We start from the raw sequence: 23,328 nt of genomic DNA on the forward strand, positions 1-23,328 counted from the left end.
CTGGGTGAAGGAGCCGATTCCATACTCAGGGTTCAGGAAGGGAACAGCATTTGTTGTATCCCCATTTAGGAGAGACATTTCTCCTTTTCTCAGTTGGTGAACACAGAGTTATTGGAGCCCTCTGGTTCCTTGAGGAAACTTAGGCTTTGGAACCAGACCAACCTAGACTCCAATTCTAGCTCTGCCATTTGCTGGCTGTGAGATTTGGGGCAAGTTATGTAACTTAAGTTTTCTTTTCTTTTTCTTTTCTTTTTTCTTTTTTTTTTTTTTTTTTTTGAGACAGGGTCTCACTCTGTCACCCAGGCTGGAGTGCCGTGGCACAGTCTCGGCTCACTGCAACCTCCACTCCCAGGCTCAAGTGATCCTCCTGCCTCAGCCTCCTGAGTAGCTGGGGCAACAGGTGTGCACACCTCCACGCTGGACTGATTTTTTTTTTTTTTTTTTAATAGAGATGGTGTTTTGCCATGTTCTCCAGCCCGGTCTGTAACTCCTGAGTCCAAGTAATCTGCCTGCCTTGGCCTCCCAAAGTGCTGTGATTACAGGCATGAGCCACTGCGCCCAGGCACTTAAGTTTTCTTACCATCATTGTCTTTCTGTAATTGTGGTCATCATATTTACCTCATGGGGCTTCTGTGCAGATTAAATGAGAGAATGCACAAGAAGGCACCTCACACAATGTCTGGTGCATCAGAAATGCTCAGAAAATGCCAGTTCCTGTGCAAGCCCCTCCCCATCAGCCCCAAAGCGCCCCCTTCTACTTATATTAAAACTTCTTTCCCATTACCATGGACGCTAGGGAAGGGCGATGTGGTCTGATTTGTCCAGGCCTCCCCTCAAAGTCAAGCCATCTGCATCCTGAGCAGCTCCTGAATGGGCCCCCTCTGAACCTCCTGTAGGATTCTCTGCAGGCCATGGTTTCAGGCCCCCAGGTCAGCCTTCAACTTGTCTACTGTTTCCTGATGCTGGCTGTTCACAAAGCCCAGTTCTGTCTTTTCTGGACATCATAATTCAACCGCATGACCTTTTATTGGCCACTGCCCCTCTCTGGGCCCCACAAGTGTTCCTTCTCTGTGAACGAGGGAGGAGGACTACAGGCTCTCTGAGGAGTCTTTCAGGCCTGACATCCTGCAGTCCTTGGATTCTCACTCCCCTCTCTGCTTCCCTCCACCAGATATTTGTGTAGAAAGCTGTTCGTCTCTTATGCAGCTTCATTCAGGCCAGACTTTGGACTGAGCACTTATAGTCAAGAACTTAGAGTTATTACTTGAAATATGTACAAAATAGTTTTTAGCCACTGCAAAAAGAGGTATTAATTTTAAAAAATTAGCCAGGCATGATGATGCACACCTGTAGTCCCAGCTACTCAGGAGGCTGAGGAGGGAGGATTGCTTGAGGCCAGTAGGTTGAGGCTGCAGTGAGCTATGATTGCTCCATTGTACTCCAACCTGGGTGACAGAGGGAGACCCTTGTCCCTAAAAAACAAACAAGCAAGCAAATAAGAGGCATGCATCTTACAAAGGGAAGAGGTCCCAAGCAGGCCAGAGGGCCCAGGGCAGAGGACACAGAAGTGGGTGCATGGTCAGAAATCTCCTTGAAGGTAGGGACAACATCTTATCAGTTTTGCTGCTTATTGTAACACAGTTAAATGTTATGTTTTAAGTATTGTTCTAAAAACTTGCTTTTTAAACATAGGTTATATGATTGATAGCTTTCTGGGTCAAAACAAATAGATCTACTCCATTACTTTTAACTGCTGCATAGTTTTCTGTTACATAGATGTATAATTATTTATTTATTGTAGTTATTTTTTAAATTAGAAGTATGTGTGAGGAAAAAGCAAACAGCGTAAAAGATACCAAATGAAAACTCTCCCTTCCTACCCTCACCTCTCCCCACAAGGCTCATGATCCAAAGTCAACCACAACAGCTTCCGCCTTTAGTTATTTGATGGCTGAACACTTATTATATCAGATACTATGCTTAAGTCCTTTTTTTCTCTGTTTATCTATTTATTCATTAACTGTCTGCTATGAAAGTTGAGGAAATTAGCACACATCCTCCCCCTCCAATTTGTATTAGTTCGATAAGTTTTTATCAAATTACATTTGATATTATCTATTTTTAGTTCATAGCATTGAATATGCTATATAACATATATACACCACATATAACATATACTATATATTAATAAGTATAAATCTAAATCTTAATAATGTAAAATAATAGTAATATACTAAATAACACATACCATATAGCATTATATATACTATAGAGATTATGTATTATACTGTGTAGCACTACATATTATATATAATACTAAATAATATACAATACTCTGTACTTATTCTCTATATAATATAGTATATAGCATATATCATACATAATACTGTATACTACATGATATATAATATATAATACTATACACTATATTATATGGTATACTATATAATATATGCAGTATTTTAAAATCACATATAAATAGTATATTATAATATACATTATATAATATGGAATATTATATATTAGCATATATAATCATATGTAGTATATTATGTGCTATGTACTATAATACATATGTATGCTACGTACTATATATAATTATATATTGTATAATATATACGATCTATAGTATGCCATATACTTTCATACTGTATATAACATACTATATATAGTACTATGTATTATATTTTGCATAATAATAAATTATCTATGATTTTTACCTTGGTAAGATTTAGAAGATTTATACTCTGTTACATTGCTATAGTTTACCTCTGTATTCTATAGGTGATTATAAGATGGAAATCTGTTTAAAAGCATTAAAACCACTGTGGGCATGGCAATGTCATTCAACTGCAGAACTAAGCAGTGTGAGTGGCCTGTGGCTGCTGTGGAAGAACCTTCTGAGCCCTGTGGTGCCATGACTGGTGCCCTGAGCAGCTGCTCTTTCTTGTTCGGTGTTCTCCACCTCTTCAGATTTCTTCGTTTGCTGGGCTACAACCTCCAGTTATTTTTTATATCAGTGAGTGGGAAATAAACTCTGAGTTCTCACATGTCCAACACTGGCATTTGTCTTCACACTTGACTGATAATTGTACTGCGCTCAGAATCCCAGGTTCAAAACCTTTTTCTCCTAGAACTTGCTGACATGGCTGCACCGTCTCCTTGTTTCTGATCGTGCAATGAGGATCCATGGGAATGTGTGGTTCTCTCTTCTTTTCGCATTAAAGTTCCTATTTCACCACCATGTGTTGGGGCTTGAGGTTTGCTTTGTGTTCTCCTTTCTTAGTGCTGGAATCTTTTCAGTCTGAAGTCACCTGTCTGTTTCAGCACAGGGAAATCTCCATTTTGCTACATTTTCATATCTTTTCCTTTGTCGTCTCTATTTTCTCCTTCTGGGATGTCCATTGTCCTGCACAGTGCCCAACACAGAATAGGTGCTCAATAAATGAGGCCTGGATTTGCTACTTGGGACCTGGGTTCTAATTAGGGCCCTGTCTCCAACTTGCTGTATGGACTCGGGCAATTTTCCTTATTTGTCTGGGGAAGAAGTCAGACCTCATGATGACTTAGGACCCTTCCAGCTCTGTTGGTCATCTGACAATCTGCTCTAATGCCTGGAGTTCCCACTGCTTCTGGAACTGGAGAAGAAGTGTTCATTTCCTGAGGAGTGAAGAAAAGGCTGAGGCTGGGTTTCAGGGCAGCCGCAGCAGCCAGCTTCTCACTGTGGACAGCTCCTTTGGACCCTCCATCTCCCCAGCATCCGCTCTCTGTCCCCCTTGGGGAACTCTCTGCCTGACCTTCCCCATCATTCTGAAATGGGCTTCTTCACCTCCCTGTCTCCCTCTGCCCATCTCCCCTACTCCCCACACTTCTCCAGCTCACGCGCACACAGCTTCTGCTAGGGCAATCATCCCTGACCGTGGAAGTGCCTCAGTAAGTGAGCTCTTTTTCTCACGTTTATGAACTGCAGGACAAAGAGGCGGCAGACGGCTCTTCCAGTGCCACAAAGCAAAGGCTCTCACCTGAGACAGCCAGGCCCTAAACAGGGAAGAAAGCTCCGAGGGGGCTGCAGACAGCAGGGATCGTCCCCAGCCCCAGGCAAACTTGTGCCCTTGGGGAGTCATCTTAGAGGAGCAGCCCCGTTTACTTCTCCTTCCCATCCCAGAGCCTGGCTCTGGGAGCAGACATCTCACATGCAGCACCCTGCCTGCTCAGATCAACCTGCTCTGGACAGAACTCCTGATCTGGAAGTACAGACGCTTTCTTCCTTTTCCCTGGACAGGCTTGACCCTGGAAGAGCCAGACTAACAAATGCTCAGATCCCAGAGGATTAGTCACTGTTCTAAGCATCCTAATTGGTCCCCGAGGGCCAGAGTCCATTGTGCAAAATTGCCTTCTTCTCCTCCTCTTCTTCCACCCCCTGGTCCTTGCCCTAGCATGAGAGATGGTGTCCATCTCACTGGAGAAAGAAGAGGGCAAAGCGAAGGCATGATCTTGAACATCGAGACTACGAAGATTCTGTGCCAAAGGCCGGACTCTTCCTTTCCACCCAGACCATAATGATAGGAAATGGGTTGCATTGCAAAAGTCGGAATTCAGCTTCACTGTGAGTTATAGTTTTCAGACCCATTTCTAGTACTCAAAGACTCCGATGCTAATACGAAACACTCCTCCTGTGTGTCTGAGGGCAGTGGAAAGGGCCAGCACATGACTAAAGTTTTCCCTGTTAGGAGCCAGAGAACCACAGCCCCTTTCCAAGGCTGGAGGTTGAAGGGGACAGGCCCTGGCAGAGAACAGCCTGAGCCAGTGGGAGGTAGAACACAGCTCCATCCTTGCACTTCTGTTTAATAGCTGCCTGTCTCAGAGGATGTGGGTAATAACGCTGCTGCTGGCTCACCGGCTGCCCATTCAGACTGCTGCCTGGAATCTCTCTGGGCTGAGAGCAGAAGACTCTGAAGTGAACAGGAAGGGGGACTTCTGTGGCACAATGATAAATCTTGGACTCAGGAAGATATGACAAGAGAGGGGATGCCCCCTGATGCTGGGGTGCCCTGACTTGAAAAAACGAATACTGCTCCACTGGACACGCTAACCCAAGATACAGCCAGCTGCCTCTTAGCCTGTGCGTCATGGACAGATTTCATTCCAGAACAGGGACTTCTTTACAGCTGTGGGTGGTCCCTGGAAAGCCAAGGGTGTGTGGGGAAAGGCCAAGTAGAGACCGTCACAGAGAGCAGGCTGACTGCATGCCCCCTTCTACTCCACTTCACTCCTCCTGGGCCCCAGCAGGGCCCCTCAGTCCAGTATGACAAGACAGAGACACTGACGGAATCCCAGTCAATGTGATTCAGAGCCCTGGCCCCAGAGCCGCCAAGAGCAGGGTGAGGCACAGGCAGCCTGGCTTTCGAACACACCCCGTGCGTTCCCGGAGCTCTGCTCCCAGACAGTCACGACACATGATCAGATTCCAATTATACATCGCCTTTGAGATGCAGTCTTCAGCCATATATTTCCATCATTTCATGTTCTTTAATTTTGTTCCTTCTCCTCCTAATTGAACACACAGTCCAATGAGTCCACGATGAAGACTCAAGATTTGCCGCTTTCAGCTCGCTTAACGTTTTCCATCTTTGTCTCAGTCGTATCATGTTTACGAGATCCCTACTTCTTATTGCTGGGATCAGCACTTCCATTTTCCCATCTCCCGCTCATTTTTATAAAATAATAAGAGCGAAACGCAATGAAATATTTAACAAAATGTGTACACATACTGCTGGAGCAGGATGGCAGGACTGACGGGAAGAACTTCCCCACCGTGGGAAGGCACAGAGTGTGTGTCCATTAACTGATGTACAAAAGCCCAGGCTCGGCAACACAGAAGACGTTTAGTGGTGTCAGTATAGCATGATGCTTGGAAAGTCAGGGCCTAGGAAAGTCGAAGGATAGCCAGTATTCGGGGGCCCAACTCTAAACTGGCAGCTTGGTTTTACAGTCAGCCTCACCTTTTCTGACTTCGCCAGTTTCTAGGAGTCTCAGTCCTTCCCTGCTATTTCCTGCCCTCACCCTGAGACTTCCAGTTAACCCTGCAGACTCTGGGATCAGACTGTGTGTAACATCTGGAAACTTTCTCAAAGCCCCAGTTTGCTCACCCACGAATGGGAACAACCGTAATGCCAACACCATCTGGTTGTTAAGAAAAAGAGACCAGGTGATCCGTATCTGCTGTTAGTGTCATGCCTGGGGCACAGGGAGGGCTCAATAAGTGGCAGTTGTTATTAATTCTATATTATTGTCTCACTCATATCCTAATTGGCTGCAGGAACTAACAAACTTATTCTCACTGCTGTGTAAATGGCTGCTGGGACTTAAAGGGTTATGCTTCTTGGATTGGCTTGTTTTACATTTTAAGAGCAAGCCAGGTCAGGCCCGGTGGCTCATGCCTGTAATACCAGCACTTTGGGAGGCTGAGGTGGGCGGATCACAAGGTCAGGAGTTCGAGACCAGCCTGGCCAATATGGTGAAACCCCACCTCTACTAAAAATACAAAAATTAGCCCGTCGTGGTGGTGGGTGCCTGTAGTCCCAGCTACTTGGGAGGCTGAGGCAGGAGAATCGCTTGAACACAGGAGGCAGAGGTTGCAGTGAGCCAAGATCATGCCACTGCACTCCAGCCTGGGCAATAGTACAAGACTCCATCTCAAAAAAAAAAAAAAAAAAGTAAGCCTGCCAGGCACAGTGACTAATGTCTGTAATCCCAGCACTTGGGGAGGCCGAGGCAAGTGGATCACATCAAGAGACCGAGACCATCCTGGCCAACATGGTGAAACCCTGTCTCTACTAAAAATACAAAAATTAGCTGGGTGTGGTGGTGCACGCCTGTAGTCCCAGCTATTCAGGAGGCTGGGGCAGGAGAATCACTTGAACCTGGGAGGCAGAGGTTGCAGTGAGCTGAGATCGCGCCACTGCACCCCAGCTTGGCGACAGAGCAAGATTCCGTCTCAAAAAAAAGGAAAGAAAAAGAAAAGGGTTAAGCCAAAGAAATTAAACTATAACCACGTATATATATTGAAGCTCCATAAGGAGGTAGACTTCGTGGAGTCATATTGCATAGGCTGCCCCTTTTCCCCCAGTGAACATGCAAGGCAGAGCCATGATCTTGTCTGCTGGGGGAACAGGGGCCAGTGGGCAAGATGGGACATGCGGGTGAGGAGCAGATTTTCCGTAACACAGAAACACGCATGATGATCATTCCTGCCATGATTTCCCACGTGTAGTCCTGGAGTGGAAAGGAAAGGAAGTCTTCATGGAACAGTAGGCTTTGGAGCCAAGTGTCGATGAAGGGAAGGCACGGCTGTGAAATACAGAACCCACCTTGCTGGTGGACGAGAAACACAGCAAGAGGCACGAGAGCATCTTAGGTTGGGCAATGGAGGGAGTGTCTGCTGGGATGTGAGTCTGGGTGGCCGTGCCACTTTCTCTCGCATCATGGCTGTCATCTTCCCTTCCCCAGGGCGGGCTTTCCGCAGCTCAGGAGCACAGAGCCAGTGTACCCACCCTCCTTCCAAGGGGGTGGCGAGGACCAAGGGTGCAGCAGCCTGGCTGGGCAGCCTTTCCTCCTCTGGCCGAGCCGGTTGCCGTGGGCTCTATTTAGAGCTCTTGTTTCTTGTGAGCTCTGCCTGGGCCACCACGAAGGCACAGGAAGGACACACGCTGGCTGGGTACGGGAGTCTCAGGAATGAGTGGATTTTCAATGATCAGTTGAATGCACAAAGCCACTTGCTTCCACAACCCTGACTCTTGACTTTTTTTTTCCCTAAAGGCAAGTTTTACAAATTGGAACAAGGTGTCATCTAGCCAGAGGATATGGTGCAGTCCTCAGAGAGAAAAGCGGCCTGGCCGCCCCTCTTAGCTCCTCTGGCTCCAGGAGAATCGGAGGTTGCACCAGGGGTGGAATGCATAGGCTTCAGCATCCCTCGCCTCCATGCCCTCCTTCCCCCAGCAGCCCCCCACTCCGGCCACCCTGCCCACACCTTACATGGTCCCCACGCCTGCTTTCCTCCCCCACCCCGCCATTCCCAGGGAGTGTCAGGGCCCTCCTGACTGCCTCAGAGAGGAGAGACTTATGAAAGGGAGGGAGCCCAGGAGGGCCTCGGGAGGTGGCTCTGTGCTCTTCCACCTGGGATCCCAGCGCTGGAGCTGTTTGTCTGTCTCTGTTGAGTTGTGGGCCTCAGGGGCCCGGCCTGTGTTGTTTTCTCAGCTCGGTTCCTGAGCAGCGGCTGCTGTCAGCTCTTGACAAATAATAATAAACCTGGGAATCAGGTTTGTCAAGGGGGACTTCAGTCCCCAGGTTCATTTTTAGATATGTTTCTCTGTGTGTATGTGCAGACCAGAGAGTACATGATAGTGGCTCTGGGGGAGGGGCGGGCCAGGGCTCCCAGGTGCCCCAACACTCCACCCCAGCCACCACCGTGGAGGAGCTGGAGGGCTCTCCACTGTCCCGATCCCTGGAGGTGCTTGCATGTTGGAAAAAAAGGAAATAATTGAATAAAAGGCCTCAAGCTCTCTCCTTTCCCTGGGCCTCCCCACCTCTCCCACTCTTGTTGTTTGGCTAGAGATGAAGAGGGCTGGAGAGGAAAAAAAAAAAAAAAAGGGCAGAATCCCCTCTCTAGGTGAGAAGGTTCCAAGGGGGCCGCAGGCTGGGGGCGGGAGCTGGCTCAGACCACCCCAAGGCAGCAGCTGTGGCCTCCCTCCCGCCTCCATTCCTGGGGCGAACAATAGGGGGAGGGGCTCCTGGAATGGGAAACTAAGTTGAGCACCACTGGCAAAAGCAGGACCAAGGTGTGGTGAGTGTGAAGTTTGGGGACACACTAGATGGCCCTCTGGGGCAGAGCAGCACCCACTTTTCAGCAGACAGGACCCACTGGAGGCCATTGCTGCCACTCCCCTGCCTCCAGGTAGGAAAGGCGCACACCACTTCCCTGAGCAGAATGCAAGGGCTGTGCTCCCCCTTCCAGCCGGCATGCTTTTTTTTTTCTTTTTTCTGTTTTTTGTTTTATTTTGTTTAAAGGAACCAAAGGGGGAAAAATTGCCAAGTTGTAAAGTGCTTAAAGAGGAGATGAGAATCTTCATCAAAATGCTAAAAGCTGGAGGGGAGAGTAATGTGAGAACTCTTGCCTGCTATTTATGGGATTGATTCTCAGATCAAGAAGAAGCAAGCAGTTGGATGAAAGGAATTATTGTTAAGCTCCTCGGTAGGAAGATCTAATGGACAATTGCCGCTATCAGGGGGAATTAAATTGCTGTTTCAGTTTGTAAAATATATCAGCGGCTTTTTGAAGCCAGAAAAGGTGTGACAGCGAGGCAGGGAGGGTGGTATGGAGAGGCAGGAGCAAGACCAGGAAGAGGGCGCCCCAGCAGGACGGGTGTTGCTCCTCTGACTCCCCTGCTCCGTGTTGTGAAGCCCAGTTAAAAAAATAGCTGAACTGGGGACTCGAGGAGGAGAGGCTGCAGGCCTGGAACTCTGGCTTCTGTGTGAGTCAGAGCGGCATGGCCATCAGCAAAGGGCAGGACGGTGGGGCTCCTATCTGGGAAACCTGGTCTGGCTGGAATTCAAGGAAGGCAAGTCCTGTCCATGGAGGAGGGAGCGGCTGAGGAGGTGATGGACCCAGTGCTGGGGCCTGTCCCCAAACACTGCTTTGTCATGCTGCTTGTGTGCCCACTAATCCTCCCCATAGTGAACCGTGGACACAGAGGGACCCGGTGTCCTCTCCTCCAGGGTGGGTCTCTAATGTAAGCTTCTGCTCATCTCTAGGCTGGGGTCAGTGAGTGCATAGGTTGGCCCGACCACATTGGGGACATACTGTTACTCCAAATAAAGAACAAACAATAAAATGGTCTTGGGAGTGGAGAAGGGAGAGGAGGTTGAGGCCCTTGGAAATAGGACCACAGGCCATTTATGGGGAGGCCACGCTCCTTGGGATGGAAACTGGGGGTTGGGGGAAGGGTCTCTGGGTTCTCTGGTCTCACAGAAGGCTCTTACCTTTTCCAAAGCGCATTCACTCCATGTGGCATTTAAGGGCTGAAGGAGGATTGAGAGAGAGAGAGATTTGCACATCTCTCAGAGAGTCAGAAGCAGGCAGTCCTAGCCAAAGCTCATGCTGGCTTCCGCTCTGTCCCCACTCTGTTCCCCGGACACCAGCATTGTGATATTAGGGCATGACCTGGCACCACCTCCCAAGTTGGCTTCCCAGAAGGGTGGCAAATGACAATTAGTGCAGAGAGCTATGGGTGGCCAGAGCGTCTGCTTGTCTGGGTTGTCATCTCTGCCTCCCCGCTGAGTATTCCAAGGAGGACCTGGAGGGGCAGCAGGGAAGCAGGTGTTCTGGCTGTGACATTCTGCAAGGACTTGGGCTCTGTGCCGGGTGCAGTGTGCCCTGGGACCTGGGTCATTGTGGAGTTGCAGCTTATTTTTGACCTCTTAGCTGGCCTTCAGGACACTAAGGCCTGAAGAACAAGAATGTCAGACCTGAGTGCAAATCCCACTCAGTTCCTCTGCACCTGTCCCTCCTTCAGTAACAGATAGGCACAACCTGTCTCCCTGGTTCCCAGGCCCCACTCCGAGACTGACCTCATCAGACTGGAGGATCTCCGTGTCGCCCCATCAGCCCAAGATCAGAAAGACAGGGAGAAAGCAGCACCCACTCAGCCCCACATTCCTGCTGTCTGAATCCTCAGGGTCCCCAGCTTCCTCTCAGCACCCACTGCCCCTGGGGTGAAGAGGCAGGCGAGGGTGTTTGCTGTGCTGTGAGGTGGGGCAGGCACTGGGGAGCTTGCCCCTCTTTCCAAATTCCTTAATCCTCCCCTCCAGGAGCCTCCACTTCTCCCTCTTTTGAAACATTTCAATACGACAACTGATTTGGAGGTGACAAACCCCTGCTCACATGGTCAAGCTTCCCAGCCCATGGTGTGTCCTCTCTCTTCCTTCTGTCCTCCTCTGCCACCACAAATTGACCTCACCCTTGTCACTGCTCAGTTCTCAGTGCCAAATCCATCCATCAAGCCTCAGGGACCACCGAGCTCCAGCAGACACCCCGCCTCCAGCTTGTCACTTCTAGCCCTTACTGGTTTTTGCAGAGAGACCTGGTGTGTGTGTGTGTTTCTCTGTGTGTGTGCTCGCGTGCACCCACACGCCTTCGCTTCTTTAGATAAATCCACAGAGTCACATGAAATCAGTGACAGGTTGACACCGTTATTTCAAGATTCATCGCTGTGAGTTGCCAGCAGAGGAGACCTAGCCAACTCCATTCCACCAGCAACACTTTTTTTTTTTCCAGGCATAATTTATAGCACTGGGGTGAATTTGTTTCCAAAAGATGAATATCACACTATCAGCAACAGCTGCCTCTCATTTTTATTTGTTTTTAAATTTGACTCAAAGTCCAATTCTCCATACATATCCCAAGCTGCAAATCCTAAGGCGACTGATTACATGATTTAGTAAACAGGTTATATTATATAATGCAATTAAAGCGGGGCCCTGCGACGCCACCTACAGGCCACTTCTGGGAAGGGAGCTGGGCCAGGGAAGATCATTTTGGACGCAGGGCTGGGGCTGAGGGAGAAGAGACGGATTGCGCCAGGGTTGAGAAGGCTGCCCCAGAGGGAGATGTTGAAGCCAGCCAGGTTACTAATGCAGCTTTTCGGTCCCTCCTGCTGAGTTTCACTGTGTTATTTCAGCCTCCTGCAAATCTGTCTAGACGTCAGAACCCAGGCCTGGGCAGTTGCTCAGAGGGGACAGCCTGGGGTGGGGGTGGAGGGGTAACCTGGGGGCGTCTGGACTGAAGGGATTGACGGCTCCTGGCTCGCTGGTCTCAGGGGTCTCCTTTCCACTCTCCAACTAGATGGGAGGAAGAGAAGTCAGGCACTGGCTGGCCTTTAGAAAGAAGCTACAATCCAACCCTTTCCGTTCCATTCAACAAGAATATGTGCAGTGCAAATCCTGGGCAAAGGCTTCCCGAATATTCTGGGGAAATCCCTTCATTTTGCAGTCTGAGAGGGAAAGTGACTTGTACTGGCTACAGAATAAGTGGTAGATTCCACTGGATGTGGAAGCCAGATTTTTTTGCCCCAAGCCCAGGCTTAGATCATGGGAACTGAGAGCTGAAGGGTGGCCCTGTGAATTCCCTCATCCAATCCCAAAGTTTACAGATGGGGAAATTGAGACCCAGACAGGGGATGGGACTTCCACAGCCCCTACTTGTCTCAAGGGAAGGAAAATCGTGAACACGCTGCTTGTGTGTGTCAGAGGACAGACCAGAAGCATTCCTAGGGGGCCTCAGGAGTGCCTCTTAGCTGCTATGGAAGGAAGGAAGGGAGGAAGGAAGGGAGGGAGGGAGGAAGGGAAGAAGAAAGGGAAGGAGGGAAGAAGGGACAGGAAGGGAGGAAGGAAGGGGGGAAGGAAGGGAGGAAGGGAGGAAAGAGGGGAGGAAGTCAGGGGCCAGAAGGCAGGTGGACCCAGGGCCACCATCCCCTCCATCCCTCTCTCTGAACTCCAGCACTCTTCAGATGAACGAGGCTCTGGGCCTGAAAGATTCCAGCATCTTTAAAGAGTTCTTCTAAGAGGGTAACATCGCTGAAAAGCAGTTTCTGGAGAGAAGGGACTCACTTTCCCGGGGCTGAGAAAGAAACTTGACCAGAGGGAGTGGGGGGAAGGGCGTGAAGGAAGAAAACAGGACTGTCAGATTCCAGGAGGGTGGGAGTGTCCCCTCCCCCTTGTCTTTGTGCCAACCATGGGCCCAGTCTCCAGTTTGGGGCAGGTGGGTGGGACAGTGAGGCGCCAAGTGAGCTGGCCCTACTTCCCCTCTCCCCCATCAATTTGTCTCAGCTAGGGTCAGGGGCCAGGAACAAATGCTGTCAGGCCAGCTGGCCAGAGAGTTCCCAATTAGACTTTGTGTCTCATCCTTAAGGCCCTGAGCCCCCAACCCCGGCACCCTGGCCCAATTACTGCCCAGCAGCATTAACCCCTTGGTGCCCCAGGCCGTTAATGGAATGTTAATTGGTCTAATGGGTTTCATGTCAACAAGTCCTAATGAGCTCCTTCCTAATGAGCTTGGTATTTTTTTCTGAGCCTGTTTGTCAACACACTGGATTTGGGGCTCCAGACTGCCGGCCTGGTGGTACAGGGCTGTGGGGGGAGTGGGTTGAGGAGGCTGAGGGAGGCGGGTGCCCAGGATTGCCCATCCCATTTCCTAAAGGGGTGTGCTTTTATGACTCTGCATCCACTGACCCTGCCTCGCCGGCTCCTGGGCTCTCTAACATGGCATTTTAGTTTCTTCTGATGATATCAGAGACACAAATGATTTCTTCTTGGTTAACATTGTGGGGTCGAGTGTTGCGTTAGAATTTTTCCCTCCTAGATGTCTTATCATAAAGGTTTTCAGCACTGAACAAAACAAATCAAAAAGCAACCTTTCCCCGTGAGCCTGTTCACGATGGGAAATCTCTCCGTGGGAGACGCTCCTGTCTGGCCTCCATTTGCAGTCTTGCCTGTGCCCCCCTTGAATGCCCAGGTGTCTTGTGACAGAGCACTGGGGCCTCTGGACAGGGCCAAGCAGCCTCTCAGAGTCCGTGACAAAAGCTCTGAAGCCCAGAGGTGGGTTTGCAGGGGCTCAGGCCTGCTGCTCCTCTCCCTCTCCCAAAAAAAATGCAAAAAAGGCAGGCTTCCCCCAAAGGGCCAGGACCCCTGCTGTGGCTCAAGGAGTTCCCCCACAACCCACTGCAAAGTCCCAGCCAAGTCCCAGATAAGGCGAGTCAGATCCCCAAATTCCTCTCCAGGATGGTTGCACGTGGCCTCTCAGGAACCGGGGAAGTGCATGTGTGGGTGGAGAGGTGTGAGGCAAAGAGCCAGCTTCCGGACATGGGTGCAGGGTCCTCCCACAGCTGAGCTCCCGGAGTGTCAAGTTGCCAGAGGCTTCTGTGCCTGAGCGAGCAGAGAAGGAAACTTAAGCCTCTGTTGAAAAGGCCTCCTGTTCTCTTGCAGGAGAAGCCCCCAGAGGGTAATGGGGCAGTGGCCTAGTGGCCTATGGTGACCCCAAGGAGGGGGAGGGTCCAGGGCCATCTGGGTCCTCAGAATATTATTCCTGTGTCTTCTTCCTAGGCGGGTCTGGCCCTGCTCCACAGCCTGGTGGGCTCAGGACTGAACAGTCTCCTCTCAGCCTCACAGGTGGTTGTCTCTGGGTGCAGACCACTCTTAGCCAGCCCTCCTTACCCCCAGACACGGCAGCCCTCCTGCTGCTACCAATGTTTCTAGGGACAGCGCCTCTGAAATGACCCTGCCTTCCATTCATTGGACGGTGAACAAAAGAATGTGAATGAAAGGCGCCTCTCTGTAGCCTATGCCCCCTCGTTGAGCTTCCTTTGTTTTGCCTTCATTATGACTTTCTAATCCATGGAATGAGGTTACCAAAAGACCCAAGCCGGAGGTTAAAGAGAACTAGTTGCCCCTAAGAGGGGAGAAAGCCCTCCTTCCTGAGGCGGCTCCCACGCTGACTCTGCCCCCAGGCTCCCTCTTCTGGAGGCTGCAGGCACTACAGTGCTATAGCCCTTCACGTGTTTCCCCTGCCGGTGAGCATCTGTGATCTGTGCTCTGAGATCCCACCATCCTGGTCCTTGGGCCCTATCCAAAGTTGCCTTCTCTGCCAGAGTTCCAGGGAAGGCTATGTTTCATAGTCCCCTGAAACATTCCTATTTCCTTTATTTTGTCAGGGTCCAAAAAAGAGAAACTCCACCCACTTTAATATCTCAAAAGTCTTAATTCTGGAACTTCCTTCTGATGCCTCAAAGAGTCTGTATCTCCCCCACACACACACACCTTTTTCCCTCTGCAACCCTCACTCTGCTCTTGGCTCTCTGGGATGCTGACCACCACGCAGACAAAAATCCAGCTGTGAACAGAGGCCTTGGTTCCCCTGCCTGAAGAGAGAGGCTCCCCCAAGGCCCCCTCCTGCGTCCCCTTGCAAAAGGAAATTGGATCTCAGGGACTAGTGGAGTGTGAGACGGGCGAGGCGCTGCGTGCTGTTGTGAAGATATCCTGGTGGTCCGTCCAGGTGGGCGCGAGCAACAGGCAGTGAGGCCGATGGAACCAGCCCGTAGTTGGCGTTTTTAGCACTGGGGGAGCCATCCCTCCCTGTGCCTTCTCCACCCACCTCCACCTCACTTTCTTCCTCCTGTAGGACCATGACCTCCCTCTCCTAGCCATGCTCCTTGGAGAGAAGACCTTGCCTCATTCATCTGTCTCACCACACTCCTCACTCAGTTCTCTGCACAGAGTTGGTAGTTGGTAGACATCTATTGAGTGAAACACGCATTTCCAGTGCTTTTTGCAGAAGGTCAAAGTGTACTTGGTACCTTGGAGACTCAGGTCAGGTCAGAGTAGCTCTTACTTCCCTTTCCTGAGAAAGAACCAAATGAATCACTCACACACACACACACACACACACACACACACACACACACACGACCCTGGAGGCCAGCCCCTTTAGTTGATAGCAGCTCCAAAGCACTCTCAAATTCCCACAGAATTCAGGTCTGTGAACATTTTGGAAGAGCCTGGGAAGGGCCAGGCTGGAAAAGGATGAAGCCCTGGGTGCTTGAGGGAGAGGTGTGAGTGCTGTGCTCACAAAGGTTTCTAGACCAACAGTGCCCTCCGCCCAGGAGAAGAACACGCCCTGCACTCCACAGAGGCTCTTAGCAACCTCCTGCCCTACAGTGGACAGCCCCGTATCAGGCAACTAGCCTGTGGCTTCTAGATCTAAATATTTCAGAGCATCTACTGTAGCACAACAGCTCTCTGGGCATTCTGTTTCTTGGGTGGCACAGCTGGGCTATCTCCACTTATGGCACCACATCCTAGTTCAAGAGGAAGTCTTGAGGCTTCATGGGGACAGCTCGCCTGCTTACTGGTGATGGGGAAAAGGTGGGGGGAACAGTGGAGCAGACCCAGAGCTGGGAATCTGGAGGTGCTGCTTCCATCCCAGCTTCACCAGCAAGTCCCCCAACCCCCGCCCTCCCATACACAAGTCACTCTTGGCCTCTGTCTTCTACCAGCCAAAGAGGCAGGTAGCCCATTTGGCTCTGACAGCTCTTCCCGCACCCACACATTCCGGTGACCATACTAAACCAAGGCTGAGGAAAGTCCTGCTTAATAGGATATGCAGGCACATCTGTGGACACGCCCATAGTCACAAGCCCGCGCCTGGAAAAGTACAGGAGTGGACGGCATTCCCTGCCTGTTTGCCTTCCTCAAGGCCTCCAGGCAGCCACCCTGGGGCTGCAGTCTGAGGAGGGGTCCGGGGCCCCGTGTTCTTGCCACCACTAGGAGGTGTGGTGAGCCCTGGGGAGGGGCGAGCTCAGCGCTTGAGGACCCTGGGGCTCTGTAGCTGGCCTGGGGCCCTCCTGCCCCTGTGCGCGCTGTGGCTGCTCCAGAAAGCCTGGGGAACAGCGGGGCCAGGAGCACCCTTATCAGGCTGGGACTCAGGGCCCTCCTGGGGAAGGAGGGGTATCCAAATGGTCTCCAGTCCCCCGTGCTCCTACCAGGCAGGCCTCCTCCCCCTTAGGACCCCTCCCCACATGCACAACAGGCCTGAGCTGATGCTGAACAAAGCGCCGCTGCAGGGGTACCGGTTGTTTTACATATGATTTGAATATTGTTTCTTTCAAGTCAAAATAGCACAGCAAGCCCCTCCCCACCCAGGCTTCTCCCTTAGCTCTCATTTGTTGCCCTGAAGGGCGTGCAACCCTTGCTGCATCCGGCCGGCCCAGGTGGCCCAGCGGGGGACACAGGGAGCTGCTGGGTGCCCAGGGCGGGCCTGCTCGGCGGTGTTAACGGTGCGGCCCCCTTTCTCCTGCCCACAGGTCCTCCATGTGAATCAATCCCATGATGCAACATGCCTCCCCAGCCCCCGCTCTGACGATGATGGCCACGCAGAATGTCCCGCCCCCACCCTACCAGGACAGCCCACAGGTGAGTGCGCAGGGGCCGCTGCCTCCCACCATGGGGGAGGGAGTGTGGTGGCCTTAGAGCCCCAGCTGCAGGCTGGGATATTCCAGGGGCGGACGGGCTGAGCCAGGCCTCCCACAGTCATGTCCTGGCGGCACTCCTGGCTCTTCCCCCTCAGCCTGGGGAGCGAGAGTCCTGCAAACATAGACCCCAAGGGGAGCCACCAGGTTCAGAACCCGGGACCTAGGACTGGAAGCTAGAGTAATGGTCACAGTCCTGTCCCCCACCCCACCCCTCAGACAGCAGAGAAGCCCAGCCAAACCCCTTTGTTGTGACTGGGGCAAAATCCACAGCTGGGGAGACCCAGGTACCAGATGTGAGTGGAACCGCCCTCTGAGTGTTTGAGAAACTTGCTACTCAGAGGCTCCTGAGTGTCAGGCCCCCGTTCTCCGTCACTTGGGCTCTTGTCCTCCTCTGCCTGCCTATCGGGAGAATCTCTGTTCTCTTCAGAACTCCTCTGGGCTTCTACTTTTTAAAAGCCAAGATTCCTTCTGTATACCCCACAACCCCTTTCTTCTGGTCCCCAGCTTCCACCCCTCAGCTCAGACACAGCTGCCCCCCAAGATCTTCTGCACCCCCTACCCCAATTGCCACTCCTGCAACAGCCCCTTCTCAGCAGTGCCTTCTCACTGTCTTCATGCTGTCGGCCCTCCTCCTCCTGGAAGCCTGCCCAGCTTGTGGGGGCTGCCCTCCCACATCCTTGAGACCAGCCGCTTTTCCTATTTGCTTCCCCCAGGTGCTCCTCTTGTCCACCCTTGGTTCTTTGGAAACTTTGAGTTTTGTGTCTGTGCTTTCACAGAAGCCTTCATTCTCTGACGCCTCCCTTCACACTCTCCTGTCAATATGAATTCGACAATTATTTATTGGGCACCTGTGATGTGAAATGCACCCAGCTAGAATGTCCATCCTCACATTTGCCCATGTGCAGCAGTTGCCCGCTGAGTGCTATGGGCAGGCTACCATCTGCACTCCTCCAGCAGCCAGTCTCTGCCTTACCCTGCCATCCCTCACTCATCAAACACAGCGGTTCTCATGGGCTACATGGAAAATGTGTGCAGCATGAAAGGGGTCTTAAGATGCAGATGCTGGGCTTGTGCTCACTATGGTCCTGATGCCCCCAGCCTAGTGAGAGCATATAGTAGCTGCTTTATACATCATTGTCATCCCCCGGGAGATTACCAGATGCTCTGGGGCCTCTTTCTAGCGTACTCAGCATATGGAACCCCTTTGACTGCTCTGCCCTTGAAGGTCCAAAAGCGCTGGTCCTTCACCCATGCTGAGCACGTGTCTACGGCCCCACTCCCACATATCAAATCACATTACTTCCCCAGCTCTCCCAGCCTAACCCCATCCTCAGTGAACCCACTGCTCATGCCAGTAGTTTCCATGAATAAGCCACAAGGTTGAACTTGGCCTTTACATGGCTCTTGTATTTGAAAGCTTCCAGGCATTCAGCACTATGTCAAGTCCCTTCCCTCTGTAGTTTCAGCTCCCGAGACAAAGTTCAGAAGGAGCCCTCAACTGATGGGAACCTTTTGCCTCCCAAGAAAAAAGTGAGAGAACGAGAAGCTAGGGGCCAGAATAGGGGCAAGATCTTCCTTCTTTGATAGCAGCAGATCCGTTCCCACTCTGCTCAGCCAGCACACATCAGTGCCCACATATCGATTCAGTGGTGGGAACTTGGGCTCCACTTGTTTTGTAACTGGATTCTCTCGTCAGAATGGGGAACAGAGATGGGGACCCTTCCTGTATTTAGCAGGTGGTAGCTGCCAAGGCCCACACCTCCATACCCAAGACTCAAGGATAGACCAGGGCAGGGCTGAGAGGTCAGAGAACACTGCGTTGGCATGACTGATGGCGGCCGCTCCCCTCTCACCCACCCCTCCCTGTTTTGACTGCCTGGGCAGCTGGGAGAAGTTTTGGTTTGGCGGGGATTAGCGGGAGAGCTGCAGCAAGGGCCTGTGTTGAATGCTGATCCAGAAGCCTAATTTAATGATCGGCATACAGCTGGATTAATACATCCCAGCTGTCGAGGGACGGATGGAGGTGGGCTGCAGTCCTAAGGTGCTCAGCTCCCCAGAAGTCACCACTAAGCTGCTCTAGCCTTTGTGAGGTAGAAGGGAGACTCCACTTCCATATCTAAGGTCTTAGACAGAAGCCAGATACGGGGACTGCCCGAAGGCTCTCCTCTCTGAGGATCCTCTAGACTGTCACCATTTAAAATCTTCACATTTAGAGCAAAGGAATAATTTGTCCTGGGGAAGCTGCCATCTATTTGTAACCCTGGCAATCCATGAGTGAAATATCTGACGAGAAGCATCAGTGTCCATGGTGAACTGACCAGGTCAAGGTGTCAGGGTCTTCATGGCCTTGATGAAGCCACTAGGCTATGCCCAAATTGCCATTGGCCTTCCCCAAGCTGAGCTGGTTCCCGAGGAAACTGAGCTGGATGTGGGGCTAAGGGAGAGGAGCTCGGGCAGGGGTGGAGTTGGAGGGATGGGGGAGCTGGTGGAGGCCCCCAGAACAAAGGCTTCTGACTCTAGGGGGAGAGGCTGTTCTCTCCGGAGAGGGCTGGTATTTGAGGGCCTTCTGCCCACTCTTTCGGGCTTCTAGGAGGGGCTCCCTTGTAGGAATAGCTCTTCCATGCATGCCTGGCTGCTGGCACTTTCTGCAAACTTGCATTGGACCCCTGACTTCTTCCCTTTATCTTTTCGAGATATGGATCCCAGCTTCCTAGGGGGAGACTCTACTGCATTTCCCTTCAGAGTGTTCATATCCCCGAGAACCAGCCACTCTCTGAGACTCCACATCTTCAGGGAAGCAAAGCCTGATGGGGACATGGGTCAGGCACACCAGGGAATCCTGTCCAAAACAGAGCTCTCAGGAAACAAGGCCCACTCCCTCCTCATTCCTTTAGGTCTAATCTCATTATGTTTGGACCACGTATGACTTGTTTCCTCACAACCTGGGCAGCTAAGCACACTTCTCCATCACCTCTTCAGAAACCCAGTTTCTTCCACAGGCAACAAATGGACAGTCTCTGATACCAAGTCCCCCAAATGAAAAAGGAAGCGAGACGCAGAGCCCTTCCTCTGAGACCCATGCGATCGTTTTAATAATGTTCCCGTTGTGCTAAGGGCTAGCAATGCCGAGCATAATCTATTCAAATGCACAGGAGAATCTCACTTTGGAAAATTAGGAATCTGCATTAAAAAATTCCCAAGCCCCGGACCTTCTTTATAATAAATTAGAATTTTTTTTCAAGGCAAGTTCTTAACTTGGCAATTTCATTTTTGAAGTTTGGGGAATAAAGTTATTAAAAATGAGGAAGGCCTTTTTTTTCTTCCCATTTTAGTAGAGAAACATTCATGGTTATGGCCTCGTGCTATTTGGGCACAAGCCAAGTGATACAATGGTTAAGCGGCTTCTAGCCCCTCGGTTCTGTTGCAGTCCATCCTGGAGAAATTTTGCGATTGTTTGTAAGGTCGTCACTCTGTTGATTGTGCACCGAAGGATGACTGTATGTTTAGAAAGTGCAAAAGCAGGCTGGGCACGGTGGCTCATGCCTGTAATCCCAGCCCTTTGGGAGGCCAAGGTGGGTAGATTGCCTGAGGTCAGGAGTTCGAGACCAGCCTGGCCAACATGGTGAAACTCTGTCTCTACTAAAAATACAAAAAGTAGCCAGACATGGTGGCACACGCCTGTAGTCCCAGCTACTTGAGAGGCTGAGGCAGGAGAATTGCTCGAACCCGGGAGGCGGAGTTTGCAGTGAGCCAAGATTGCACCACTGCACTCCAGCCTGGGAGACAGAGTGAGACTCCATCTCAAAAAAGAAAAAAAGAAAGTGCAAAAGCAACAGCCCAGTGGAACCCTCCCTGTGACCTACTTCTTCCTTCTGTTAGCTTCCTGCTAAATTCTGCCAGAGTAGCAGCACCCTCTACTGTCTTAACTACAGGACCCCAATTCCAGCATGCTGTAACTGGGTCCTTGATGCAGACCCTCACTTTGTGCCCTGAAGAGGGTAGGGTTAAGTCACCAGGGTGGTGTAATTCTACCATGATTGCCTAATGACCACACTGTCTCTAGAGAGACCTGGATGTGAAATAGGCGTGTGATCCTCAGTTCAGTGCATTGTGTTGATTCCAGCATCACCCCGCTTCTGTTCTGCATCTCTGCCATAGTGGCCTGGCTGTCAGCTGGACTTTCACAGCCCCGTCCTCCCACTGCCCCAGCATCCCCACTGACCCTTCCATTTGCTACTGTTTCTTTCCTCTCCTGCCTTGCTTAGTATCCTAGCAAGTGTCACTCCAGCCTCCCTCCCAGAATTTTCTTGGGAACACACGACCACCCTGTCACTCCTAGGCAAATACCTCTGATTCGTGTACTCTCAGAAATGTCACTCGAGACCTTCCTGTAACACCCATATGCAACATTACCCACCAAGCGAAGTTCTCACTTCTGTAGCTCCATCAGCCACTCTGGGGAGCCATCCGGGTTCACTAGTGAAGGCAACCACTTCACTCCCCTCACCTTCCCACACACAAAACACACTCTCATTATCAGCACCACCCCCCACAACTTTTCCTCAAACGCAGACACATACCTACCGTTCCAAAAATAGCTTTGCCCTTGGCTTATTAGCAAGATAAATATTGTATCTATTTGAGTATGTATTCAATGTTTAGGATGTTCAGTCTGCGTGTCCCCTGCATGTCAGCTGCATGAGCATTGGACTAGAAAGCAGAAATCCTGGTAGATCCTAGTCTGGCCCACTAGGCACAGCCCCTGTCGATGTGAAACTAAACTCAATGGATAGTTTAGGAACAAATTGATGGCTAGGTAGCTAGGTGCTTACGTAGCATTACTTGATGATGAGTGGCATTAAAAGGGTTTTGGCAGTTCACCAAGGATGCAGCCTCATTTTTGACCAGAGAGAGACAAGACAGGCAGTTAGAACTCCCTGTTGAGATCCGCTTTGGGAGACTCACTTTGGAAGGAAGTCAAGTGTTTGCTCAAGGTGCTTTGCAAAAGCTGCGTCCCTCCCATTCCCCCCACCCTGATCCTCTAGCATCTCTCAGAGTGGGGAGAATGGTGTCTGGGACTCCAGGACATGGCACTGAGATCTGGGGTCAACACAACAGTGTCTCACTTACCCTTCAAGAGGAAGGCTAAAGCTGGGCCAGCCACACTGAGGAAGCCAGACCCGTCTCTCTGGACACCGTCTTTCCCTCCCTGTCCCAGCACCATCCCCACTCCAGGTGGGGCCAGGGGAGGCAGATATCCTGGGGAAGCTGGATGGGATTTGATCAGTCATTAGGATCCCCATGCTGGTTTAATTAACTGGAGGCAAAAGGGGGTGGCTGGGGCCCCTGGCTGTGAATGGCCTCCATCCAGGCCATGCAGCGGTGACAGGCAGAAGCGGGTTCAGATGTTTTCACACTCGCTTTACATTCCTCTCATCTCTTTAAGGGCTGGAGCCCCCTGCCTTGCAGGTCCCTCTGCTCAGCTGCCTGTGAAACACATTCGCTTTGCAGCAATAGAGTTCATTCAGCAGCTTTGAAAGTTCCCCTAAGCCTTTTCTGTGATGGTGATTGATGGCTCCCTCTGCCCCTGGGGGCAACACCCCAGGGACCATATGGGGACCCACCTTCCCTTGCTTCGACTCACCAGAACAGACTCTTCTCTTTCTTTTTTCTTTTCTGCTGGGCCTTTCTTCTCTTTGTGCACAGTGGCTTCTCTCTCTGCCTGCTTGAGCCACCCATGTCTTTAAGCTGGACACATCCCTGCACTCCCACTCACTCAAGACCTGGACTCTTCATTGTGTAAAAGGCAAAAACAACCTGCAGGTCCGACGGGGCCTTTATGCCCATTTGGAGGTGGTGGGTTGTCAGCATGGCTTTAAAGCTGGGGGAGAAACACTCTACTGGCCTGGGATAGGTTTTTTATTTGATGAACTTACTATATTCTGATATTTACCAAAAACAGAGATTTTATTGTCTACCCCCTTGTCCCCAAGCAGGACAAATGCCCTAAACAGCTACAAAAATAGTTAATGGCCCTGGGATACAAAGCCTAAAATAAATCAGGGGACAGGCCATCCAAGTCAGCAGCGGGTCTGGGGAGGACCTTACGTGCTCCGCCTCCCTTTCCTGCGCCGTTGGTCTTAGTTGGTCTTTGGAAAGCTTTGGTGTGTGTGCGGCCTGGCAGGAGGCGGGTGGATGAGTTAGGGCCCCGGGACGCTCGCTGTTCTTGAAGTCTGTGATCTGAAGAGGA

At 51.0% G+C, this 23,328-nt stretch overlaps 1 protein-coding gene across 19 annotated transcripts in view; it reads left to right on the forward strand.

Annotated features, from left to right (window-relative positions):
* LOC105476270 (PBX/knotted 1 homeobox 2) overlaps positions 1-23,328 on the forward strand; it is a 330,030-nt gene that overhangs the window by 232,427 nt on the left and 74,275 nt on the right. For 17 of the 19 annotated variants that reach the window (XM_071076013.1, XM_071076011.1, XM_071076010.1 and 14 more), the window contains one exon: positions 16,911-17,019. The exons of the other annotated variants lie outside the window; for them this stretch is intronic. In XM_071076013.1, coding sequence (XP_070932114.1) covers positions 16,933-17,019 — 87 coding nt within the window. In that variant the 5' untranslated portion in view covers positions 16,911-16,932. The remainder of the gene's footprint in view (positions 1-16,910; positions 17,020-23,328) is intronic. 19 annotated transcript variants of the gene reach the window in all.

Source organism: Macaca nemestrina, chromosome 12 (assembly GCF_043159975.1).
Source record: "Macaca nemestrina isolate mMacNem1 chromosome 12, mMacNem.hap1, whole genome shotgun sequence".
Taxonomy (NCBI): Eukaryota; Metazoa; Chordata; class Mammalia; order Primates; family Cercopithecidae; genus Macaca; species Macaca nemestrina.